This window comes from Triticum aestivum, chromosome 5A (genome assembly GCF_018294505.1).
Source record: "Triticum aestivum cultivar Chinese Spring chromosome 5A, IWGSC CS RefSeq v2.1, whole genome shotgun sequence".
Lineage (NCBI taxonomy): Eukaryota > Viridiplantae > Streptophyta > Magnoliopsida > Poales > Poaceae > Triticum > Triticum aestivum.
Window position 1 is genome coordinate 652,502,257 of NC_057806.1, and position 23,716 is coordinate 652,525,972.

At 44.7% G+C, this 23,716-nt stretch overlaps 1 protein-coding gene and 1 pseudogene across 1 annotated transcript; both read left to right on the forward strand.

Moving 5' to 3' along the window:
• The first annotated feature begins 5,149 nt into the window (after positions 1–5,149).
• On the forward strand, positions 5,150–6,759 carry LOC123105656 (uncharacterized; annotated as a pseudogene).
• A 7,699-nt stretch (positions 6,760–14,458) lies between these two features.
• On the forward strand, positions 14,459–17,188 carry LOC123105657 (ras-related protein RABE1c). Its single transcript, XM_044527759.1, has 9 exons — positions 14,459–14,640; positions 14,721–14,812; positions 15,585–15,657; positions 15,763–15,863; positions 15,952–16,017; positions 16,088–16,185; positions 16,512–16,574; positions 16,746–16,838; positions 16,925–17,188. Exons 2-9 carry the CDS (start codon positions 14,740–14,742, stop codon positions 17,000–17,002), a joined length of 645 nt encoding a protein of 214 aa, XP_044383694.1. The 5' UTR covers positions 14,459–14,640; positions 14,721–14,739; the 3' UTR covers positions 17,003–17,188.
• Positions 17,189–23,716: the final 6,528 nt, after the last annotated feature.

The following is a 23,716-nucleotide window of genomic DNA, read 5'->3' on the forward strand; positions in this document are numbered from 1 at the left end:
AGGCTCTTGACCCGTCGGGATGGAACTTGTAACAGATCTGGCACTCTGGGTAGTCTCCTTCTTGCTGTTGATGTTGTTGTGGTTGTGGCCGAGGACGCTGATGGCCTCCCACGAGTAGGAGAGGGAGAAGGGCAGTTCCCACGACCGCGTCCCCCTCTGTTACTTCGCCCACGACCTCCTCTGCCGCGGTACTGACCTCGCCCTCTGTAGATGGCGTTTGCTGACGAATGAAACCCTGCTGGTCCATCACTTAGCATCTCCATCCTTTGATCAAAGGCCGAGATTTGCGCGAATCGTCAACGGTGATGGAGTTCTTGATGGCGCCGACTGCTGCAACGATGGGATCATAGTCCCGATCAAGACCAGCGAGGATGTAGTCAACCATCTCTGGATCACTCATAGGGCGCCCAGCCGCGGCAAGCTCGTCGCCGAGGCTCTTCATCTTGGTGATGAAAGCATTGCTTAACATGCTGCCCTTCTTGGTGTTGGAGATAGCGATTCGCAGATTGGTTATCCTGGACTGAGATTGTGAGGCGAATAATGTCGTGAGAGCAGTCCAGAGGTCGAAGGTATTCTCCTTACCGATGACCTGTGCAAGAATTTCTTGCGAGAGCGAATTCAGCAGGTAGCTCAGAACCTCCTGGTCCTTCGAAAGCCACGGCCCATACAAGGGATTTGGCCCTATCGCCGTGGTCTTGTCAGCTTGCTCGATCTGCGCTGTTTTTGGCGGTGCGGCGTCGCTGCCGTCTAACAGGCCGGTCACCTGCGCACCTCGCAGGGCCGGCAAGACTTGCGCCTTCTAGAGGAGGTAGTTCCCCCTTGTCAGCCTCTCGGTTGGTGGAGCACCGAGATTGAGGCAGGTAGCGCTCGAGGAGGACGCCATGGTACGATCGATAGCGAGAGATTTGTTTTTCTGTATCACTAGATGTTGTGGAAGAGTGTGGCTCTGTATACCATGTAAGATGTGGTGGAAGCGTTCCTACTCCCGATGGGAGCCGCGTGTGTTTATTTATGGAAGACAGGAACAGCCCCTGTCGTGACGTACAAGTCTACGATGATCGCTAGGACTCATCGATACATGAGGAATCAGAATAGGAAACGAGAAGAAGAGATAGAGGGAAGGTTAGATTACAGAAGGTTAAACGGTATTCTAACAGGTTGCTGCATCAAAGCGGACACCACTGTTTTGGTTGATGCTCTTCTTATCTTGGGCGATCGTGTAAAATGTATTCCCATTTATCTCGTACCCTTTGAAAGTCATTATATTTGAAGATGGTAACTAGGACAGCAAATACAGGTCATCCTCAACAGCGGCGTCATGCATGGCTGCAACCAACCGGCGAAAGTCCCCGTTTGTTCACGTGTATCCAGTCGTCAGACTGTTCCGGGTGTTTGGAGCATAGAATATTCTTGTGTTCCTCCATATACGGAGCCACCAAGGTGAAATTTTGTAGAACTGTGTAGTGTGCTTGAGTGAGAGAAAGCCCGTCCATACATATTATTTGTTTCGGTCCTAGCATGCCATTTCCACCCGGTCTTCCCTTATGACGCGATCCAGGAACACCAATCGGCTTAAGGTCATGAATAAAGTCAATACAAAACTCAATGACCTCCTAATTTTCATGGCCCTTGGAGATGCTTCCTTCTGGCCTAGCACAGTTATGAACATATTTCTTTAAGACTCCCATGAACTTCTCAAAGGGGAACATATTGTGTAGAAATACAGGACCCAGAACGTTAATCTCTTCGCATAGGTGAACTAGGGCGTGCGTCATGATGTTGAAGAAGGATGGTGGGAACACCAAATCGAAACTGACAAGACATTGCACCAAATCATTCTCTAACCTTGGTATGATTTCTGGATCGATTACCTTCTGAGAGATTGCATTGAGGAATGCACATAGCTTCACAATGGCTAATCGAACGTTTTTCGATAGAAGCCCCCTCAATGCATCCGGAAGCAGTTGCGTCATAATCACGTGGCAGTCATGAGACTTTGGGTTCTGGAACTTTTTCTCTGTCGTATTTATTATTCCCTTTATATTCGATGAGAAACTAGACGGTACCTTCATACTGAGCGGGCATTCAAAGAAGATTTCCTTCTCTTCTTTGGTAAGAGTGTAGCTGGCATGACCCTGATGTATGCCGTCCTTTACGTGCATATGTTGCTGGTCCTCCCGTGCCTCCAGTGTATCTTTTGTCTTTCCATACACGCCCAAGAAGCCAAGCAGGGTCATGCAAAGATCATCAGCGGGTACCATCTGCACTTAGACCAAACCATACGTTCCTTGCGTCACCTGCAAAGTCCCCCCACTTCCTCTCGATTTTTCTCCACTGCGACCCGTCAGCGGGTACTCTCAACTCCCCGTCTTTCTTACGGTCTTCTCTGTGCCATCGCATCAACTTGGCATTCTCTTTGTTTTGGAAAAAACGTTTCAACCATGGTATTATAGGAGCATACCACATCACCTTGGCAGGAATCTTCTTCCTGGGGCGCTCGCCCTCGACATCACCAGGGTCATCGCGGCTGATCTTATAGCGCAATGCACCGCATACCATGCACACGTTCAAATCCTCGTACTCACCGCGGTAGAGGATGCAGTCATTAGGGCATGCATGTATCTTCTGCACCTCTAATCCTAGAGGGCAGACAACCTTCTTTGCTTCGTACGTACTCTCGGGAAATTTATTGTCCTTTGGAAGCATCTTCTTTAACATTATCAGCAACTTTCCAAATCCCTTGTCAGATACACCGTTCTCTGCCTTCCATTGCAGCAATTCCAGTGTGGTGCTCAGCTTTTTCTTGTCAGCTTCGCAATTCGGGTACAACAATTTCTTGTGATCCTCTAACATGCGCTGCAACTTCTTCTTCTCCTTTTCACTTGCGCAGTTTCTCTTTGCATCGGCAATGGCCCGACCTAGATCATCAGCGGGCTCATCTGATGCCTCTTCTTCAGCTTCTTCCCGCATTGCCGGCTCACCTTCTTCCCACATTGTTGTACCATCGTATTCAGGGAACCCATGGCCAGGATAGTTGTTGTCGTCTTTTTCTTCTTCATTGTCTTCCATCATAACCCCCCTTTCTCCGTGCTTGATCCAAACACTATAGTGAGGCATGAAACCGGACTCAAATAGGTGCCAGTGAATGGTTTTTGACTTAGAGTAATTCCGATCATTCTTACAGCCAGCACATGGACAAAACATAAAACCATCCGCCCACTTGTTTGCCTCAGCCGCAAGCAGAAAAGTATGCACGCCATTAACGAACTAGGGAGAGCATCAGTCATCGTACATCCATTGTCGGCTCATCTTCATTACACAGCACCGAATAGACCAAATTAATATAAGTTCATACATAAAGTTCATACAACACTTATTATCATAAAACAACATACAAACTCTCTAGCTAAAGCATTTAAATGCAACAACAAATGCGATCAAGATCTCAACTACGGTAACAATTGATCCAACAACATAATGATACCAAGCCTCACTATCGATGGCATATTTTCTAATCTTTCTAATCTTTAGTTTTGCATTTTCACAGTATATACCAACAAAGCTAGCTTAGACTAAATTTATTAGTATTGTGTTGAAGCTGCAGCGCGAAGCTTTAGCACTTAACTACTCTTGCTTCTATGTCTCTAGAGAGAGCACATTTTTTAGTCACCTACTAGAGAGCTACTTAAGAATCATGTGCAGTTTTATCATATTTTTATTTATATACTTTCTACCACTTATTCTCCGAGTACATAATTAGGAAATGCAGAACATTGACATCAATGGTCGTATGTGTATGCAACTGTCTTTATCTTATTATACGTACTACAAGGATTTCTCACTTTGTTTTATTTGGCTTGGGCAATTTATTTCCTGGTGCTTATGATTTTTGATAGATTATTGAGATGGAAGCGAGCTTTGCTAGAGATACAGATTGATTTTAATAGTTTTCATGTGAGATTTTTATAAGTTCCGTGCCATGTTTCATTGCTTGGCTACACAATTACCTTACCTAGAATCATCTTATGTGCATATATTGGTTGTGCCATCATAATCATTTATTTATCCAAAAAATCCAAAAGTATCAATTTGCATTCACCGTGAAGAATTTTCACTTCACTATTTTCTGTGTCTATACATATATAAATGACGTGGTTGTTTTTTTGTGGAGATCGTGTTATTGTGCAGAAAGTTTGTGCTCTTATGCATAGTTGGTTTTTCTAGAGAATGTGGTATTGTGGATTATGCTTCTTTTACTTACATGTTGTTGTTAAAACAGATACATGCATAATCGTTTGCCCAAAACAAAGCATGCCTAGCGTCAGAGTCGAACCTATAGTTGTGTGAGCATCGACGCTGTTGGGCATGGAAGCTTTAGATAGAAGATTTCGAGCACTAGCACGTGTCTAGCCCATGTTTGACCTGGCCAATTTTGATTCATAGAACCAAGTGTTTTCTTCCGTTGCAACGCGCCGACATTTGTGCTAGTAACCTTTCATGGGAAGATAGTGTGTCATTTCCCTATTAGAGTTGGACTACTTGATGTATGTGTTGTATTATTGGCATGGTCGTAACAAGCAACCATAAATATTGTTTTTGATTTCTTTGGGATGAAGACTTTTATGTGACAACCATATGTTTACTAATACATAGTGGGGTTTCGGAAACTGATGGTTACTTTTGTTTATTGACAAAAAATTATTGTGATCTAGGAGCTTTTAGATTACAAGTCCCTATTTTGTTTGGATTCATGAACCATGGGAGTGGACTTTCATTCGATGCCACTAGCTCCTGTGATGCACCGTGTGAACATGTACCCTTTGTCACATCTATCCATCCTTTTGTGCTCGATATCTACCGTGTATGAACATTACATTCTTTAGTTGCCTTGTATATGAACACATCTTTCAAATGTGTTGTGCTATTATTCTGGTGACTATGGAGATATATTGTACTACACGAATGTTTGTTCTTTTCTTTATTCTGTTATATCCTAATAAAGCCTGGTGTTCTATTAACTTGACCATTACTTGTTTTGCCACATCGTTGAGACCGGCACCCTCGCGCCAAGGCGCGATTCCGATCTTGTACATGGTATGGGCCAGCGAGCATGAGATGAGACTGACGTGTGGGGCCCACTTCACTTGGGGTCGAACCAGAGCAAGAGCACCCACGGAAATCTTGTGCCCGGCTCCTCATTCCCGCACCAAACCGGCCGTCGTGCGTTCCCCTTTACCTCGCCGCCGGCGCCACCGCGCCGTCGCGCCGCCATGCTCTGCCTCCGCCTCCGTTCCCGTGCCCTCTCCCAGCTCCTCTCGTCCCCCTCCTCCTCTCCTATCTCCCAGCTCCACCGCCTCCTCTCTGCCGCCGCGCCCGTCGTCTCCCCAAACCCTAGCTTCGCCGTCGAGGATTACCTCGTCTCCACCTGCGGCCTCACCCGAGCGCAGGCCCTCAAGGCGTCCGCGAAGCTCTCCCACCTCAAGTCCCCCTCCAAGCCTGACGCCGTCCTCGCCTTCCTCGCCGGCCTCGGCCTCCCCGGCGCCGACGTGGCCGCCCTCGTCGCCAGGGATCCCAAGTTCCTCTGCGCCGGCGTGGAGACAATACTGGCCCCCAACGTCGTCGAGCTCACCGGCCTCGGTCTCTCGCGTTCTGACATCGCGCGCCTCGTCTCGGTTGCCGGCAATCACTTCCGCTGTAGATCCGTGGTCACCAATCTGCAGTACTGCTTGTGCCTCCTCGGGTCCTACGAGAATCTCCTCTCTGCTATCAAGCGCAAATCCTACATTCTCTCGTCCAACGTCTAGAGGGTTATCAAGCCCAACATCGCGGTCCTGCGAGAGTTTGGGCTTGGTCCTTGTGATATTGCCAAGCTGTGCCATGCTCAGCCATGGCTCCTCACCTGCAACGCAGAGCGTGTCCGGGCGATGGTAGTGTGCGTCGAAGGTCTGGGTGTACCCCGTAGATCTGGGATGTTCGGGCATGCGCTGAATGCTGTTACATTTGTCAGCGAAGAGAAAATCGCCGCCAAATTGGAGCACTTGAAGAAAACGTTCAGGTGGTCGGATGCTGAGGTGCGCATTGCTATTTCTAAGGCTCCAATGGTGCTGAATAGGGCTAAGGAGTTTCTGCAGAGAAAGTCAGAGTTCCTGATCTCTGATTTGGGGTTGGAGCCGGCATACATTGCTCATCGCCCGGTAATGCTTTTGTACAGCCTGGAGGGCCGGTTAAGGCCCCGGTGCTACGTTGTGAAGTTTCTTAAGGCAAATGGATTGCTAGGTCCTGATCGAGACTTGTATTCCGCAGTCGCATTGAGTGAGAAGTTATTCATAGAGAAGTACATATGCCCTCACAAGGAAGCTGCACCCTGCTTAGCTGAAGACTATGCTGATGCTTGCAAAGGGCTAGTGCCAACTAATTTCAGAATTACATGAAGCAAGGACGTGCTGTGGAAATTGGTAACTGTGTATGACTATGACAGAGTTTTTACCATTCCTAGTAAACTGGTAATTCACATTAGTGTGTTTTTTTCCTAAATAGAGATTGATTTTTTGCTGTAGTACGCATTCCACATGCTGGTTTGCTTGTTGCTAATGCCTAATGAATTGATAGTTTAATTCATGAACCCTGTGGTGTTGATGTAATGATGTTCGTCGTTAAGTAGACGTGAAAGCATCGCCTACAATCTCTGGAATCGAGAGTCCATGAATATATTTGTGTTTCCAACTTCCATTTAGGATAATGAAAGTGAATATGTGAGTAGACCAATTTTCTTGTGAAACCAGAACCCAGAGGCCTTTTGATTTTTTTTCCCCATTATCCTTCTAAGGTTGAATATCTTTGTTCCTGAATCCTGTACCTGATTTTACTTCCGCTGAGAAAATTTTCAAATTTGATAAGGTAATCTATTTGGGACTATAGCATGGTCAACAATGAATTAGTCTCATCATTTACATCTGTCATAGTTCGTCAGAACTAGAGGGCCAGTTCAGGCCCTGATACTATGGTGTAAAGTTTCTCAAGGAAATGGATTGCTCAAGTGCGACCTGAGCTACAATACAGTTTCCATGGTGGCCCAGAAGGTTTTCATCGAAAAATTTCATATGCCCTCATAAGGAAGCTGCCCCGCACCGCGCTAAAGAATATGCTGCCGCTTGCAGAGGGGAAGTGCCCCGACCTAGCATTTCCATTGGCGCTAGCTGTTTCTGTTACAAAAAATACTTGGCTGTTCCACGGATACTCAGAATTTTGGTTAACTCCCCTTTTGAAAGCCTTATATTACTTGAGCTTTTTCAAGCACAGAAAGATAGGTCATGCTGTTTCCTTTGCAATATTAAATGAACTTTAGATGCATTATATATCTTGAGGGCTGTTAGGACTGAAGTTCTAGCCATTGGATACATTTTATGCCAATATCTACAGATACATGTTAAACTTGGACTCTTGGAGTTAACAAGTTGCCGTTGCGGTTGACACACTTGAGTTATTTTCCCTTCTTTCTTTGATTTGTGTCAGTCCTGTTTGCACGCAATCACATGTTTTGGTTGAGTAGATAATTAGAGGTGACATGAGCTAGTTGCTGTTCATCTGGTAGCACAAGCAAAAAGACCTGGGAAGCAAAGGAGGTGATAATGGTCCATGTAGCATTATTTATTGGGTTTAATTCCATTACGCGCATGGTACAGCATATCAGTCGAATTCCGGAGGGCTTGATGATCCTTGCCTCCTCTGTACTGACATTCTATACATGCTTTGCCTTCAGGGGCTAATCAGTAACATCAACAGAGCGGAAGATGCCCTGCATACTTATTTGATTAGACTCGGTTGTGGTGCTTTCCTGATTCCAATCGTTCTTTCAGGTAGCAGCAGCCTTTTGACTTAAAAGCTTGGCTACTGTGGTCATTGGGTGTATTCATTCTCTGTGCCAACTAGAGAAGACATGGCATGCACATAGGCTGTACTACTTGTTGAACAGGGAATGTTTACCTGGAAATAGTGTTTTAGTCTAATCCACCCAAACTCCGTCTTCAGTTTACTGAATTTAGATGCTGTCTTCTTTCTATCGTGAGAAGATGTTGGATGCAGATGCACGCCGCCTGAGTGAGGTCGCTTCGGGGCACACTGCAGACATGTATTGCAGTCAGGCTCCACTGTTCAAAGTTTTTCGGTTTCGATTTGCTTACAGAATTTCTTTTGCTTGGGCTAGAATAATCTAAGTAGTGGTGGGAGCTTGTGGTTTATCGAGCTGCAGCGTTGTGAGCTTTTAGTGGTGCGTACGAATGGGAATGGTGACTGCAGCTTGTCATGATCTCTTCTTCTTGGTTGACAGTTCTTCATGCTATAGCTGTTTAGAAGAGAGCAAAGTTTGAGCTGGGGAGATGGTTTTGAGCATGTATGCCCATTTTTATTGCAGGGCAAGTGTTTTGCTTATATGCGCAGTGCCATGGGAATCCATTGACATGATCCAGGTGCTGATCAATGTAATCATAACTCTCCTACAGACAGAAAGGTCATCACTTACTGACTCAAATCAAAAGACAGCAGCACGCGAAATGCACGTGTGTTCCGCAGCACGGCAATTCCGGTCGGGGTGCTTGTGACTCGCGTCAAAGCGGAAACTTCGCTGTGGTGCCTTGCCGGGGCGAAATATTTGTGTAATATAATGCCGCGAGAGTGATGCTTGTAACCTGGTCTTTTGGCCTAGACTCTTAAACCTTCTTCTTATTCAATGAAAATGGCAAGCCTTTTGCCTTGTTTCAAAAAAAAAAGACAGCAGCACTGCATTGCATCCTTTATTCTTTCATTTCTTTTGATTGTGTGGTTGGTCAGGCAAGTTATCTCTCAGATTATGTCTTTCAGCGCAAACCGGAGTCGATTAATTGATTTATAGTGTGTGGTATGTGATGGGCTCAACTCCACTGTTGGTGCTGTAAAACTCTCAGTTCCTGACACCCCACATTTCTGAAGACACATACGCGTACTGCCTACAGTTTCAGCAGCGATGTAGTGGCTTGTGCCTGTCAGTTGGGTAGAAGTAGTGCAGCTTGACTGTTTCCTTTGTGCAAGGTTGAACTCGTTGCCGGCTCCGAGATCTTAGACCACACCGACAGCGGTATGGGTGGAAGAAAGGTGCCCCATACATATATTATACTACCTCTGTAACAAAATATAAGACGTATTTTTAGGCTAATTGATACGGAGGGGGTATGAAGTTACAAAGTTTTTTCTTTTCGTTAGAGGATTTGCATCATCAGGTTTAATAAGCGGCTAATTATGTACTACCATCATGTCTCAAGCTCGAGTTTTTACCGGTCTTTCTTATTTGAGAAAGGGTTCTCACCATTTTATTTTAGGTAGTTTCTCAATTGCTATTTCTTGATATTTCTATTAAGATTGTGTTAGACCTTGTCTTTAGCTTTCCAACAAACTTAATTTCGTCGAATTCAGAGTTCATTTGCAAAAGTTGTGACCGTTTCAATTTTACCAGCTCCCGCATCTCTCTGCCTACTGCGGGTGCCCGAGATCACCTGAGCCCCTCCATAGACACCTCTCTGACCTGTCCGGGTGCCCGGGGTCACCCGGGCCCCCTCCCGAACCTCATCTGATCACCCCGGGTGCCCGGGCTCCTCCGCCACCTCCTCTCGGCCCCCTCCGGGTGCCTGGCCCTTGTGTGTCCGGGTGCCCTGGGTTGTATGGCTTTTTCTTTGTTGGGTCCGAGTGCCCGGGGGTGGCGGTTGTGTGCAACGGCCACATTTTTCTTGGGGGTATTTATACCCTCTTCTTTCACCTTCAACCCTAACTCTCTTGCAAGCCCCCCCCCCCCCCCAATCACCACCATTGCTGACCTCTTCGAGTTTGCTAACTCTCTATTCCTTATATGATTCTTGATTCTTTTTGAGGGAAAAGAGAGAGGAGACCTACATCTATATTTCCACCAATCATTTTCTCTTATATGTGAGGGGAACTTTGTGGATCTAGATTTTGGAGTTCTTTTGTGTTCTCCTTGTTCTTCCTCTCATAATCCTCCATAGCTTTCGTTGCTTTGGTGGGATTTGAGAGTGAATGGCTTGGGCACTTTGTGTGCCCTTGCCATTGCATTCGGTGCATCAGTTTTAGTTCTTCACAGTTATAAGTGGAAGTGAAAAGTTGAGAAGCTTATTACTCTGGGGTGTTTGGCATCCTGGAGCTTGTTCCTCTTGGGTGCTTTGCGACCAAGCTGAATTTCTTCTGTATTTGTATAACTCTATATACTTTCTTGACGTATCGTGTGTTAGTATCGGGACCATTGCAGAATGTCTTAAAATATACGTTTTCTGCAAGATTGCATTGATTTTTCTAGAGTATGGATTTTTGACTGATATGTGCAACATCTGCTTTGTTTTTCTAGTATGGATTTTTGACTGATATGTGCAACATCTGCTGTGTTTTTCTGGAAATAATGTGCAACATACATAATTTTATACATTATGTCAAAAGTTACAGGGCAACGTCCTATAATATTATGCCACTGCAAGCCCATGTCAATGGCTACCATTGCATGTTAACCAATCCTTAGGCCATCTCAAGTTTTCCCTATTTTAAACTCATTGTTTGTCTTCAATTATAGTTTCAAAATCAAAGCAATTAAGCCATTTTTTGTGGTTTTGCTTTTGGTAATGTAATGCAATGTGTTTATAGGTTGCACTACATAATTGTTTTTGTTTTCTTGGTGTTGACGGTTGTCATAAATTAGGGCCAGCACTCCTCTGAAAATGCTTCATTTCTTGCAAGTTAATTACATGTCTACTCCTCCATTTTCTCTATGTTTTGGGTCGTTCATTTCTTGTCTTTGTTGAATGAAGCACGACAAATTAATAAATTTGTAGTTGATATCAGAAAAACTACTAACTAGAGGTCTACACTCTAGTGATCAATTGTTGTCACTACTGATGCAAAGTGATCCATCACGGTCATTCTATGGTTGGTTAGCCAACCACCCTTTCTATTGGTAACAACTAATTTCATTTTTAAAAAGGAGTATGTTTGTTAGATCAATATTTGTGAATTAGTACAATTGATGAAAATAGTTGTTAAATTTAACTTGCCCATCAACATAGTTGAAAATAGTTCCATTGATCTAGCATATATATGTATTGGTAGCATAGTACTTGATAATTGTTATTGCTAGCGGATTTCACTTGTGTGATTTGTTCGTTGTTGGGATGGTACTTGATAACTTGCTGAAATTGTCGATCATTGAATTCTTGTATACCCACTCCTAATGTTTCATGTAGGTTAATATTGTGTTGTATAACTTCTAATTATTTCATTTCTGTGAATCAAGGGGATAGACTTCCGAGACGAAGTAGCAGCGGTTGGAAGTTAGCTCACATCCTTTCACCTTTGGGTTACTAAAGTCATAGTGCCATATGTACCTCCACTCGACACAATAATACCAGACTATCTTGGCAATGTCGTCGCTATATCAGTTATCTTAGTATCATTTGTTCCATTCCAGAGTTGATTAGGACCCAATTGCGTTTATTATTTCCAGTTCGTGTCCTCGTAAAAAAGGGAACTGGTTATAATTTCCTGCCGTGATCTCTGACACGGAATCCAATAGGAATCAGGCACAAGAATCAGGGAAAGTGGGGAAATAGATCCGCCCAAACGTGAGCTCAGTGAGGCAGCATGAACTGACGGACGCAAGAGGCGGCGCATGACTGCAGCTATGGGGACGAGACGAAGTATTACCCTAAGTTTATCTGTCATCACACTGTGGTGGGCTACAACTGCGTTCAACTCGAGTCACCTGTAAACCAAACGAAAGGGTACACACTAATCGACTGTGAAGGCAGTGAAAATCACTATTTTCGAAGGGGCAATAGTAGTCCGCTATGATAAGTATTAATTCAGGTTTTGGGTCCTTTGGGATCAAGCTCTCATTAAAAAAACTATCATTTTGTTCCATATAATATTTCTGGAAATGACACTGTAATGAAGGTGTGATGAAGATGATATCTGCAGTATTATTGTGCATCATTTTTCTAATTCATGGACGTTATCCTGATACATGTTTGTTAGGGATTTTCTTCCTCCCTTGATTTCCATTTGGCCAATGTGAATGGTGGGGATATGTCCCATGTGGTGGTAGGGATACCATTTACAACAACAACAACAACAACAACAACAACAACAACAACAGCATCATCATCAGCAGCAGCAGCAGCAGCAGCAGCAACAGCAACAACAACAACAACAACAACAACAACAACAACAACAACAACAACAACAAAGCCTTTAGTCCCAAACAAGTTGGGGTAGGCTAGAGGTGAAACCCATAAGATCTCGCAACCAACTCATGGCTCTGGTACATGGATAGCAAGCTTCCACGCGCCCCTGTCTCTTTTGGGTTTCATCTCCATAAGAGTGGATGAGTTTTTACGTTGGCTTGCCAAGCCTATCACAACCCTCCTCCTTTACCCGGGTTTGGGATACCATTTGTTGTGGAAAATTCTCCCCGAGGCTGTGTGCCCATAGTTTTATTTTCCTAGCAACCAAATGAACCCTAAGTGTAATCAGGGGAGGAAAAGGGGTAAGGGTACGCCCCTCCCTCTTCCAATGCATGAATATTAGTAAATCAAGCTCGGTTAATAACCTCACTCGATTTGTAACATGAAAAGTATTAAAAATATAGTGGTAAACAGTTAAAAAAATTCATCGTGTAAAAATTGTTCACTACGTTGAACTAAAACCACGACACTTTATTTTGGAATGGAGGCTGAAGAACTTATTGAACCGGCGACAGGGGATTGGGACACGTTGCTGGTGAACCAAACCTTTTGTGGTGTGGATGTTCAAAGAATTCTCTCCATCCCACTGCCAATTTATGAGATGGCCGATTTTGTGGCTTGGAGCTATACAAAAACGGGTGTTTTTTCAGTAAGATCTGCCTATCACGCAGTTTGGGATAGTCAATTCGGGCAACGTTTACAACAAGTTGGCAGCTCGACCTCAACTACGCCCACTTGGGAGTCTATTTGGTCTCTGAACTGCCTGGGGAAAGTCAAAATTTTCATTTGGAGAGCGCTCAATAGTTCAATTCCCTGTCGTGCGAGCTTGTCTGATAGGCATATCAAAATTTCACCACTTTGTCCAGTTTGTAAGAATGGCCCTAAAACAATTCGACACTTTCTGTTTGAGTGCCCGGTGGCAGTGGAGGTTTGGAAACTGCTTTGGTCTGTACGATGTGATAAAGCAAGGTTTGCTTATGGATAAGTCTGGGGAGAGGGTTTTGGATTTTCTTCTAAATTTGCTTGAGAACTTTGTCCAGATCCTTGGACTTCCGAAGCTGAAGGAAACAATTGCAACTTGCTGCTGGTATTTGTGGTGGGAAAGGAGAAAGCATACGCATGGGGGGACACCGCAAACTGCATCCCAAATTAATCTCTCAGTTCGAGCAATTGTGGCGAATTTTATCTCAGCTTATTCACCTAAGGCGCGAGTACGCCTTGATGGCCGGGTCAGACCGAGGCATGATTGCGTCAAGCTTAATGTGGATGCGGGTTTCGATGCTGACACACTCGAAGGCTCGGTTGGAGCTGTCATCCGAGATCATAACGGCAAGTTCATAGCGGCTGCAAATAAAAAATTGAATATCTGTTATGATGCACTCACGATAGAAGCCATTGCGGTCAGGTTTGGTTTGAACTTGGCTCGTACAGCAGGCTGCAATAGAATCGAACTGAATTCGGATAGTTTGGAGGTAATAGGGGCACTAAAGAAGGGATTTTCATCTTCAGTAGCTAGTGCCATCTTTGATGACTGCTACTTTATGTCTCTTGATTTTTCCCATACCTTGTATGAGCACTGCTGTAGAGAGAATAATCGTGTAGACCATGAGTTAGCTAGGCTTGCTAAATTCTCACCCCCTCATGTATGGTTGGATTCCCCACCCAGGGAAGTCTTACTGTTGGTTGTATCTGATGCTACTATTGTAACAGTTTAATAAAGAGAAGGTTTATGTGTCAAAAAAATATTTTTAAAAACCATTGCATATTTTTTATAATGTAGATGTATAAAAAGTATATTTATAGAAATGAAAAGAAGGAATGCTTGTCATCTCTTTTAAAAATGTGCATCGTGTATTTTCACAAATACTCTTGAATAATCTTTTTAGGAAATAAAAATAAAAAGGAATATTAAATAAATATAAAAGGTAAAAAATTCCGAATAAAAACCAGGAAAACGTCAGAGAGAGAGAGAGAGAGAGAGAGAGAGAGAGAGAGAGAGAGAGAGAGAGAGAGAGAGAGGAAAAAAACAGTATTAGCCGCTTAATAGGCCTGGTTAATATAGCACGCCCCCTGTGCGAGGTTCGTCGAGCGATGAATAGGTGGTTTAGAGAAAGTCCACAGGTGGGCTGGCCCGCTTCGACCACCACCCCACCCGCGCCGCCGATCGATCCATCGATCAAACCCAACCCAACCCAGCCCAGCCCCCCTCTCCTCGCCTCCCTCCCCTCCTCTCCGGCCTCGCCCACGCGCCGCTGCTCGCGCGGGGAGAGAGAGAGAGAGAGAGACGGACGAAGCGGAGATCGATCGGACGAACGCCGCCGCCGCATCGGAGCACGCGCGCGCGCGAGCGAAGCCGTCCCCGCCTCGCTCGGTCCGTCCGTCGCGCCGTTCCTTTCGCTCCCCGTTCGCCGCGTTGATCTAATTTAATTTCGTCGCGGTTTTTTTGATCAGGCCTGGGAGTTAGGGCGCGATGGCGGCGCCGCCGGCTAGGGCTCGGGCCGACTACGACTACCTCATCAAGCTCCTCCTCATCGGCGACAGCGGTGAGCCCCCCTCCCCCCCTGCCCCCCCCGTCCTCGCCTCTCGATCCGCGCGGGATCTGGCGGCGTATTCGTTAGGCGGTTTGATTTCGATGCGCCAGTTGGGATCTGGCGCGCTAGATCATTTTTCGCGGAGGCTGCTGTGTGCCCGTGTGAAATTTGAACGGGCGATAGAATCTAGCCTCTCGTGTTCCGTTGGATTAGTGCGTGCTCTGTAACAGGAGTAGCCTGTTCCTGCTTGCAAATTATAGAAGCAATAGGAGCTACGTAATCGCGCAACTGATACAAGTGAGGATGTAGTTATTACATTGATCGTCACATGGAGTCAGGAGCAAGCTCTTGTTCCTGTAACTGCCTGTCCCGGTGTTACGGAAATCGCATGGTTGGTATGAATCGTGCAAGTAGGATAATGAATTTCATTTTCTTTTTCCCCTTAACTGTGTAAATAACTGAACCAGGATTAAGCAAACCACTAGCTTTCCCCCTGTTTCTGTGACCTTACCATACCTGTATGTTTTGGTTATGTATACTCTTGTTGTTTTCATGTCGATGTGCAACTTGTAACTGATGCTTAGCCTATTAGCCTTACACAGCATTTCTCCGATTTCATGTCTAAAGGAGCATTTATGGTTTTACCTTGTTGTGACTAGTCTTCTCTCTGAGTATTCCCAGTCGATGTACTTCTGGATTCCAGCTTTAGGTTTTTCTGGCACAGACTATAGCATTCTATGTTGTTCCATTATCAATCATTTACAAAGTTTATTTACTTACGTAGGTGTTGGGAAAAGTTGTCTGCTTCTGCGGTTCTCAGATGGCTCCTTCACCACTAGCTTCATCACCACTATTGGGTATGTACTGTTGTAGAAATCACAAAAATATTAGCTTGGGAATTATTATTCTACATGGTAATGCTTGTATGAAGTTATGAATCATGACTGGGTTTCTTGAAACAGTATTGACTTCAAGATAAGGACTGTTGAGTTGGATGGCAAGCGGATTAAGTTGCAGATCTGGGATACTGCTGGCCAAGAACGCTTTCGGACTATAACTACTGGTATGGTTCCGCACTTTGAGCAAAGCAAGAGTAGGCTCCTCCTGATTGTATGGATGAAGTTTGTGAAATGTGCAATTCTTCTTTGCAGCCTACTACAGGGGAGCGATGGGCATTTTACTTGTTTATGATGTCACGGACGAGGCGTCATTCAATAGTATGGACCTGTGTGCTTCAGATAACATTGAGCAAAATTTCCTTTTTCTGATTATCTCCATTGTTTGCAGACATCAGAAATTGGATCAAAAACATTGAACAGCATGCTTCAGATAACGTGAGCAAAATTTTGGTGGGGAACAAAGCGGATATGGATGAAAGCAAAAGGGTATACTCTTGTATCCTGGCCTGTTTCTAGGCATGTTTGTTCTGTAGCTGTTTCATCTTAGCTTCATGTTGCGGACTGGTTTGTTTCATGTGCAATGCAGAAAATAGATATTCACCGAACCGAACTATATTCAGGCTAAGCAGATGTTACTATTTGTTAAATTAGATTTAAGCTTTACAGATGTTACTCTGATACATTTAGATGTCATGCAAACAAAAAGAAACATGCTCAGCATTATTATGGCTTACATTTTACATTCAGTTTGTCACCCACTTATCTTTGGAAGAATCCATATCTCTCTTATCTGCTCAATTGCTTTCATGCAGGCTGTTCCCACTTCAAAGGGCCAGGCCCTGGCCGATGAATACGGGATCCAGTTCTTTGAAGCGGTTAGTGAAAGTCACAACCTTCAACCTTGCTACATGTAGCATTTAAGCTCCGCACAGCAGTGAAATTTTATGTTGATTTATATGGCATCTTTCTAAGCATTGGTGCCCAACTGCCGATACCTTGACATTTGTTTCCCACGCATAATCCTTTATATATTACTGTCCCCGCAGAGTGCAAAGACAAACATGAATGTCGAGCAGGTTTTCTTCTCTATAGCAAGAGACATCAAACAGAGACTCTCGGAGGCAGATTCCAAGACTGAGGTATCCCAATCATTCCCATAGTTCTGAGAGCATCTTTGCGCTTGCGACGGTTGGGCAGTGCCTTACAGTAATCTCGTTGGTTTCAGGGGGGGACTATCAAGATCAACACGGAGGGTGATGCCAGTGCAGCAGCAGGACAGAAGTCGGCTTGCTGTGGGTCTTGAACCGTCGTCGTCGCTACGGAAAAAAAAAGATAGTTGCGACACGGTGCTTGTAATTCTTGTCATTCCATTCTTTGCCTGCTGGTTTCGTTGTGTTATTTAAGTTATCGCTGTTGTTAGGATTTGGACAAATTGGTGTTACGTCAGCAATTACTTGCAGTATCGGTGGAAACTTTTTGTTTTTCTTGAGATGAAACTCTGCTACTCCATTAAGGCTGCTAAACCCGGTACATAATGGGTGTAGGCATGCACAGGCGGAGGAGCCTGCGAGCGTCCGCATCCATCAATTTTGCACCAGTATGGTTATTAAAGCAGCAGTGATTAGCTTAGTTTTTACCTGGCGGATGTCTCCGCTTGCATCCCTGTAATCGGGGAAGTTCGTCCACCGCCGCTCATGGTATCACCCCTAGCTGCTAGCATATGAGCAGTCTCATTACATGCCTGTGGGCAAAAGTAGACTGTAAAATGAATGAAGATCCAGAGTTCCAGAGACACAGGTGGCCCACTGAGCATGATCAAATGCAGGCGAGCTCAGTTTCTCCTCAACCAACCAGCATGGTGGAGCCTATCGCTGCTCAACCTGGGCTGCAGCACTGCCTTTGTTTCCTCGTGTGAGTCAATGCACACTGTGTAGGCTGATTTCACCAGGGAAATGCCGTTGCTATCGTGATGCCTTGGCTTTGGTTGCAGACACGAACCAGATCCTCTCATCCCAGAGTCTTTGAATGCTGAGTGCAACAGCGGCATCACACCGGCTGAAGGCACGGTGGCTGTGTGATGTACCACGATCAAAACTCACGAATTTACTCAGATCATACAGTTCCTCTCGATAATTTGGGGATTACGGAGGGAGATACAGGTTGGGGAATAGAGAAGGAGACTTGGAGAAGAGGTAAGACAGAGAAGGGACAGGGGAGACGAGGCACAAGTCAATTCCTAGCTGCCGATCTGTTCTGGCATCGCCTACTGATATACCCATTCACTCTTCTCGCCTGGACCTCCAGCCTTCTCGACTGGACTGTGGCCCACTCGACTTCCGGCCCATGAGCTTGCACTTGCTTCTGAATTACGCGCCCTTGACGTCTCTGCATCTGTCTTGCTTGTTGATGCTGTCAGCATCTGCGTAGCACTGCTGACAATGCCGCCCTCTTGAGCATCAGCTTGTCCCCATGCTGGTGCATCTGGGAACCTACTCTTAAGCACATCATAGTCCTCCCAAGTCGCCGCTTCTTCCGATAATCCAGACCACTTTACCAACACCTGCACTTGAACCTTGTTGTTTTTCTTAACCATCTTGCGATCCACAAAAACCTCTGGCACCACTTGAGCCACAAATAAATCCACCATCGACGGTAACTGCGAGAAGACCGGTGTATGATCTGGTTTATGCTCTTTCAGTTGAGACACATGGACCACAGGATGAATGAGAGCCTCTGAAGGTAACTGCAGTTTGTAAGCTGCTGGTCCGATGCGCTCTAACACTGAAAAGGGTCCATAATACTTGTAGGCCAACTTAGCACATGGACGGTTGACAATTGAATGTTGTGCATAGAGTTGAAGTTTAAGAAACACCTCATCTTCTCGCCTGGACCTCCAACCTTCTCGACTGGACTGCGGCCCACTCGACTTCCGGCCCATGAGCTTGCACTTGCTTCTGAATTACGCGCCCTTGACGTCCCTGCATCTGTCTTGCTTGTCGATGCTGTCAGCATCTGCGTAGCACTGCTGACAGGCTGATCCCTTCCCTCGGCTGCACATACGTTTCCTGCAGACGAGCCTCGTGCTGCCCGTCATGGTCAGCTCCGGCGCCACCGTACGTGCTCTGCCACATTCCCTCCCTTTGTGTTGGGGTGTCGTACGTGAGGTGAGGTTGTCTAGCACCTGCAAGAGCACATGAAAATGGGTTCTCCGGAGAGGCGTTCTAAGGGGCCGGCACGCAGGCACGGGAGGTGCACGTGCACCACAACGTTAGCTTCCGCCACGCCTACGGGCACCGCCAGGAAGACCATGTCGCACGCGGCAAACTCGTGCGTCAAGTCCTTGACGTCGGCGTGCACAACAGCATTCTCGTGGCCACGTCGTGACAACGGCGGGCACGGCCGCGTACGATGCACACGTGATGAACGCACCTGCGGCGGGTGAGGCCCGGCGCGCGGCTCACTGACATCCTTCGGTTCTTTTTTAGTCTGCATATAAATTTTGTCTAAAATCAAAGTATTTCTATTTTGACCAAACTTATAGAAAAATATATCAACACTCATAATACCAAATCAATATCTTTAGATTTATTATAAAACTGTTGTTATAAAATTTAGTTTCATATTATATATATTTGGTATTGCAGATGTTGATATTTTTTTAATATACATTTGGCCAAACTTTATAAAGTTTGACTTGACAAAAATCTAATATGTGAAATAAAAAAGGACCGGAGGGAGTGCTTTACTCAAAAATGATTAACAAGCTCATGTCGCCAAAGTTTGACTGAGATGGTACAAATAGAATTGAAAATTGATGCATTGAATAGAACATCTTTGAAGTAAAATAACATGGAAACTTGGCTCATGTTTCTTTCCCCGGCCTCGCGTGGTATATTCCAACCAGGCCTCACTTGTATGAAATGGCCGGTAGCTCATTTGGATCACCCTCATACTCCCACGGTCCGCGCAGCCGGGTAAGGGGCGTCCAACTAGAGTGCGCTCCGACATCCAAGCCAACACAAGCAACTCTAGACTGCCAATTGAGGCACCTCTGACACGCCTCATTAAGCAGCAAACTGAAAACATACACACATAAAGAGTTTGAAAGGATTTCAAAATGCATTATTTTGTTAATAATACAGGATGGATTGGATACAATGCAAGAGGTCGAGTGCCTCTGGTGTTCGAATTAGAAAGCGAGGGCCGCAGCTTCATGGGTGTACCCAACCACTACTAGGAAAAGGCCTACTAGTGGCGCACCAGTTTTGCCTACTAATGACGCATTACTGGTGCGCCACTAGTACCACGCCACTAGTATTATATATTAATGGCGTACCACTGATGCACCATTAGTATCTGGTATACTAATGGCACACCACGCCGTGCGCCATTAGTATAGACCAACATGCGCCATTAGTATGCCTCCCAGGGGGCCATATTTACCCATGTGCTTTGGCATACTAATGACGCACTGTGGGGTGATGCGCCATTAGTATGAATATTAAGTTTTTTTATTTTTCTGATTTTTGCATAGGTTACAAAATATATTATTGGACAAAATATAGACAGCACCACATAGCAACAACAGATTCATCGAATACAATAGAAGATTAGTCTCCGAATACAATTCATCATATTAGTCTCCGAATTCAAAAGACCGAACAAAGATAGAACATTACAAGTCTCGAGACCGCGAGTAGCGAGTTTGTCAGAAGTAATACTAATCCTAACAAGTCCTACTAATCATCATCATACAACTTCTACTCGTTATTAATAACAAGTCATACGATCATCATCTTGATAGTCATCGAACCAACCCTACTTAATTGTTCTTAGCACATGATCATCAGTATTAGGCAGGACCTAAATACCTTATTTAAGGTAAAATAGCATAAAATAATATAGACCCTGACTCTCCATTATGGAGAATGGAGAACATCATGTCTCCAATTCTTGCGCTTCGCTTCTTTTTGCTTCCAAGAACCTCCTTACGACTGTCCATACATTTTTTCCATTCTTTGATTTTCATGTCTCCACTTTTTTTAAAAATCTCGTATGGACAGTTGAGATTCGTAGGATGACCTGACTGTCTGTTCAAAACATTAAGACTACCTTTCTGATACATCAAATGAGGCACACAATTCTCTGGGATTATCTGTTGAAAAACATAGTAATAACTTCATAGTTAGTAATGATGTACTAGTTTTAGAAGTATGCAAAAGATGCACGGATGTCGTAATAGTAAAAATCTTATCAGGGTATCTCCATGATAGTTACCGTAGTTGAACACATGCACTAGTGGCACGTATTGACCATAATGTTGAGGAGTTTGATTGTAGATATTGTAATTCTCAATGTCAGTACAAAATCTGACCAGATGATTTTTCTCCTTGTAAGTTGTTAAATTCGGAGCCATTGGTGTAGTGGGTTTTGTCTACCATCTCCCGCACATTCTTTAAACAATAAAAATAAGCTGTCAATAAAAATAAGCTGTCAACTATTTTGAAATAAACAATATAAATTAGCTAATAACTATGTTTGAGAAACTCACATAGCGGTAGAACTGAAGGCGTATCAACAAGGACCCAAATGTCCATATTGTCTTGGTCGATGTCAGGATTACCAAGATCCATGGTGACAAGCATACCCTCATCAAAACCATACATCTTACAAAATGCTTCCCAATTTTTGCAACCAAAATGGGTTACGCTCCTAGAATTATACAGATTTACTTCAAAGTCCACATTGTGATGAGTCCTTAGATGAATTTTCTTTGTTTCAGAAATTTCATGGTCTTCAAAATCCATCCTCTCCAAGACATAGCGTCTTGCATGGCATGGGATAAGCTATACTCGAATTGTAAAAGATGAAAATTACATGTTGAAATAGTTGAAGTCATGCTTAATTATGAAAAAAACAATTGTCGTCGTTGCGCACCGTTTCAACTTCGAAGGTCTCCTCGAGCTTAATGCTGAAGCGCCGATCATCGTCCAGGTGAGGCCTGTCGCACATACCTCGATTGTCGTGGCACTAGTCGCACTCCCCCGGGAGACTTTCGTCGTCCGATGACGACATTCCTACGTTCATACTTCAAAACTACATAGGATGAGTGGTTCCTCTTCCAGATTAGGGTTTATCGATGACGAGCAGCTGACATTAGTAATAACTATGAGTTAATATCACACTTCTATATGTATAACACAAGAGGCAGTTGATCCTACTTAATTAAGTACTAAGATACCTCGGCCCATGCATTTGTCGCAAGTACCCCATATGTCCTATTTTTAGAAAAGTCATGCTAAAATTCACGAAAAATTTCAGCATGACCTTTGCTGAAAATAGGACATATGGAGTATCCGATTTTCTTGGAACGGAAGTTAATCGACATTCCGGCAAACTCAAGGGCCTCTCGGGGTACCTGCAAAATCATCACGACACGATGGTCGGAGACAAAACCTAGCAAACTCCTTCCCTTCACTCAGGGTACAACAATATATCTTCTAGCCATGAAAAATAATACCAACTAGGATCGGTATGACCTTCGTTTTTCATTTTCTGTATGATCAATTAAATCTTCTGCAAGTTTATATGAAAAGGTTCAGCAACTTGAAACGTAACTCTTGCTTGGTGTTCCAAATCATTTCATTTATATTTTAAATAACAGTAGGAATTATTTCATAATAGAATTTACCCCAAAAACAAATTCCTTTAATGCCATTCTCAAACTCTGAGTTGCCTCTGTTGCACTAAAACTAATTCAAATAATTTTTATAAAATTGCCACAAAATTTTTGGGAGACCCTATAATTCCTATAAATCATTTTTGAACAAAGACCCATCCTACTCTTTTGAAATTTTTGAAAGAAACACCCACTTGTCCATTCTGATCCATTTTCAGTTTACAACTACAACCCTATTTCCCCTAGCTCCTAAAAATATACAAAATTATCCCAACACAAGAACAGTACCCACACTCCTTTTTCCCAAACATCTCCTGATCACAAGTTCTAAATTTTCAATAGGCCACATGGATTTGCTGAATCAGCATGAACCTTTCAAGTACCAAAAATGCTGCATTTTCTTGGCACGACCAAGCTACACGATAATTCATATTTTAAGAATTCTCACATTTCATATATCGTCTTTTTCAAAACAAAAAAAGTATCTATGGGGGCTGCAGCTGCATGTTGTGTATCAATGTACCTTATATATCACGAATCTAAACTAGACAAACACGAATCTAAACTGAACAATTAATAGTTTGCAAGAATATATAAAATCTGAACATTACACAATTTTGAACAGTACACTTCTCAAATTCATAGAAATTTGATAGAGAGAGAGGGAGACAACAAGGATTCAGATTCAGAGAAGTGCAGCAGGAGGGAAGTGGAGAGGAGGAGCAACAACAGTTTTGAGGTTTCAGAGAAGAGCAGCGGCAAGACGTTGAGAGGAGGAGCAGCAGGAGTAAAGCAAGAGGGAGGAGCAGCAACAAGGTGAGGGCGAGTGCGGCCGTGGGCGGCAACACGCAAGCGCGTGTGTGCGTGGGCGCGGCCGACTGCAACGACAGCGCAGTAGCGAGGCAACACAGGAGCTTGACGACGGCGCCTACGGCGACGAACCCGACGGGGGAAGGGGGAAATCAGTCAAGGGCCTCACCGAAGTGCTCGACGATGATCTCGGGAGGTCGGGGGTGGCCGGGGCGGAGCGATGTGACGAGGTGGACTAGGGAGGCCGAGGTTGGGGAAGACGACGATGGCGACGATACGGTGCAGCTCCGGTCGATTGAGAACCCGTAGATGAAGAAGCAGTCGACGGCGGTCCTCCTGGACGTCTCCGTGTGGCGTGGGGTGACTGATGGCGGCGCAGTGGGTCGGGGCGGCGACGGAGCAGCAGGTCGAGGGCTCGGGGGATTGGGGATTGGGTTCGGCCGGGGGAGGCGGCGCTCGGGGGAAAAGGGATAGAGGGAGGAAAGTTAGTAATGGCGCACCACACCCACGGTGCGCCATTACTAGTTT

Coding starts and splice junctions, on each gene's coding strand:
- LOC123105657 (XM_044527759.1), top strand. CDS start 14,740: ATGGCGGCGCCGCCGGCTAGGGCTCGGGCCGACTACGACTACCTCATC. Junction 16,186..16,511: donor ATATGGATGAAAGCAAAAGG/GTATACTCTTGT, acceptor GCTTTCATGCAG/GCTGTTCCCACTTCAAAGGG. Junction 16,839..16,924: donor AGGCAGATTCCAAGACTGAG/GTATCCCAATCA, acceptor CGTTGGTTTCAG/GGGGGGACTATCAAGATCAA.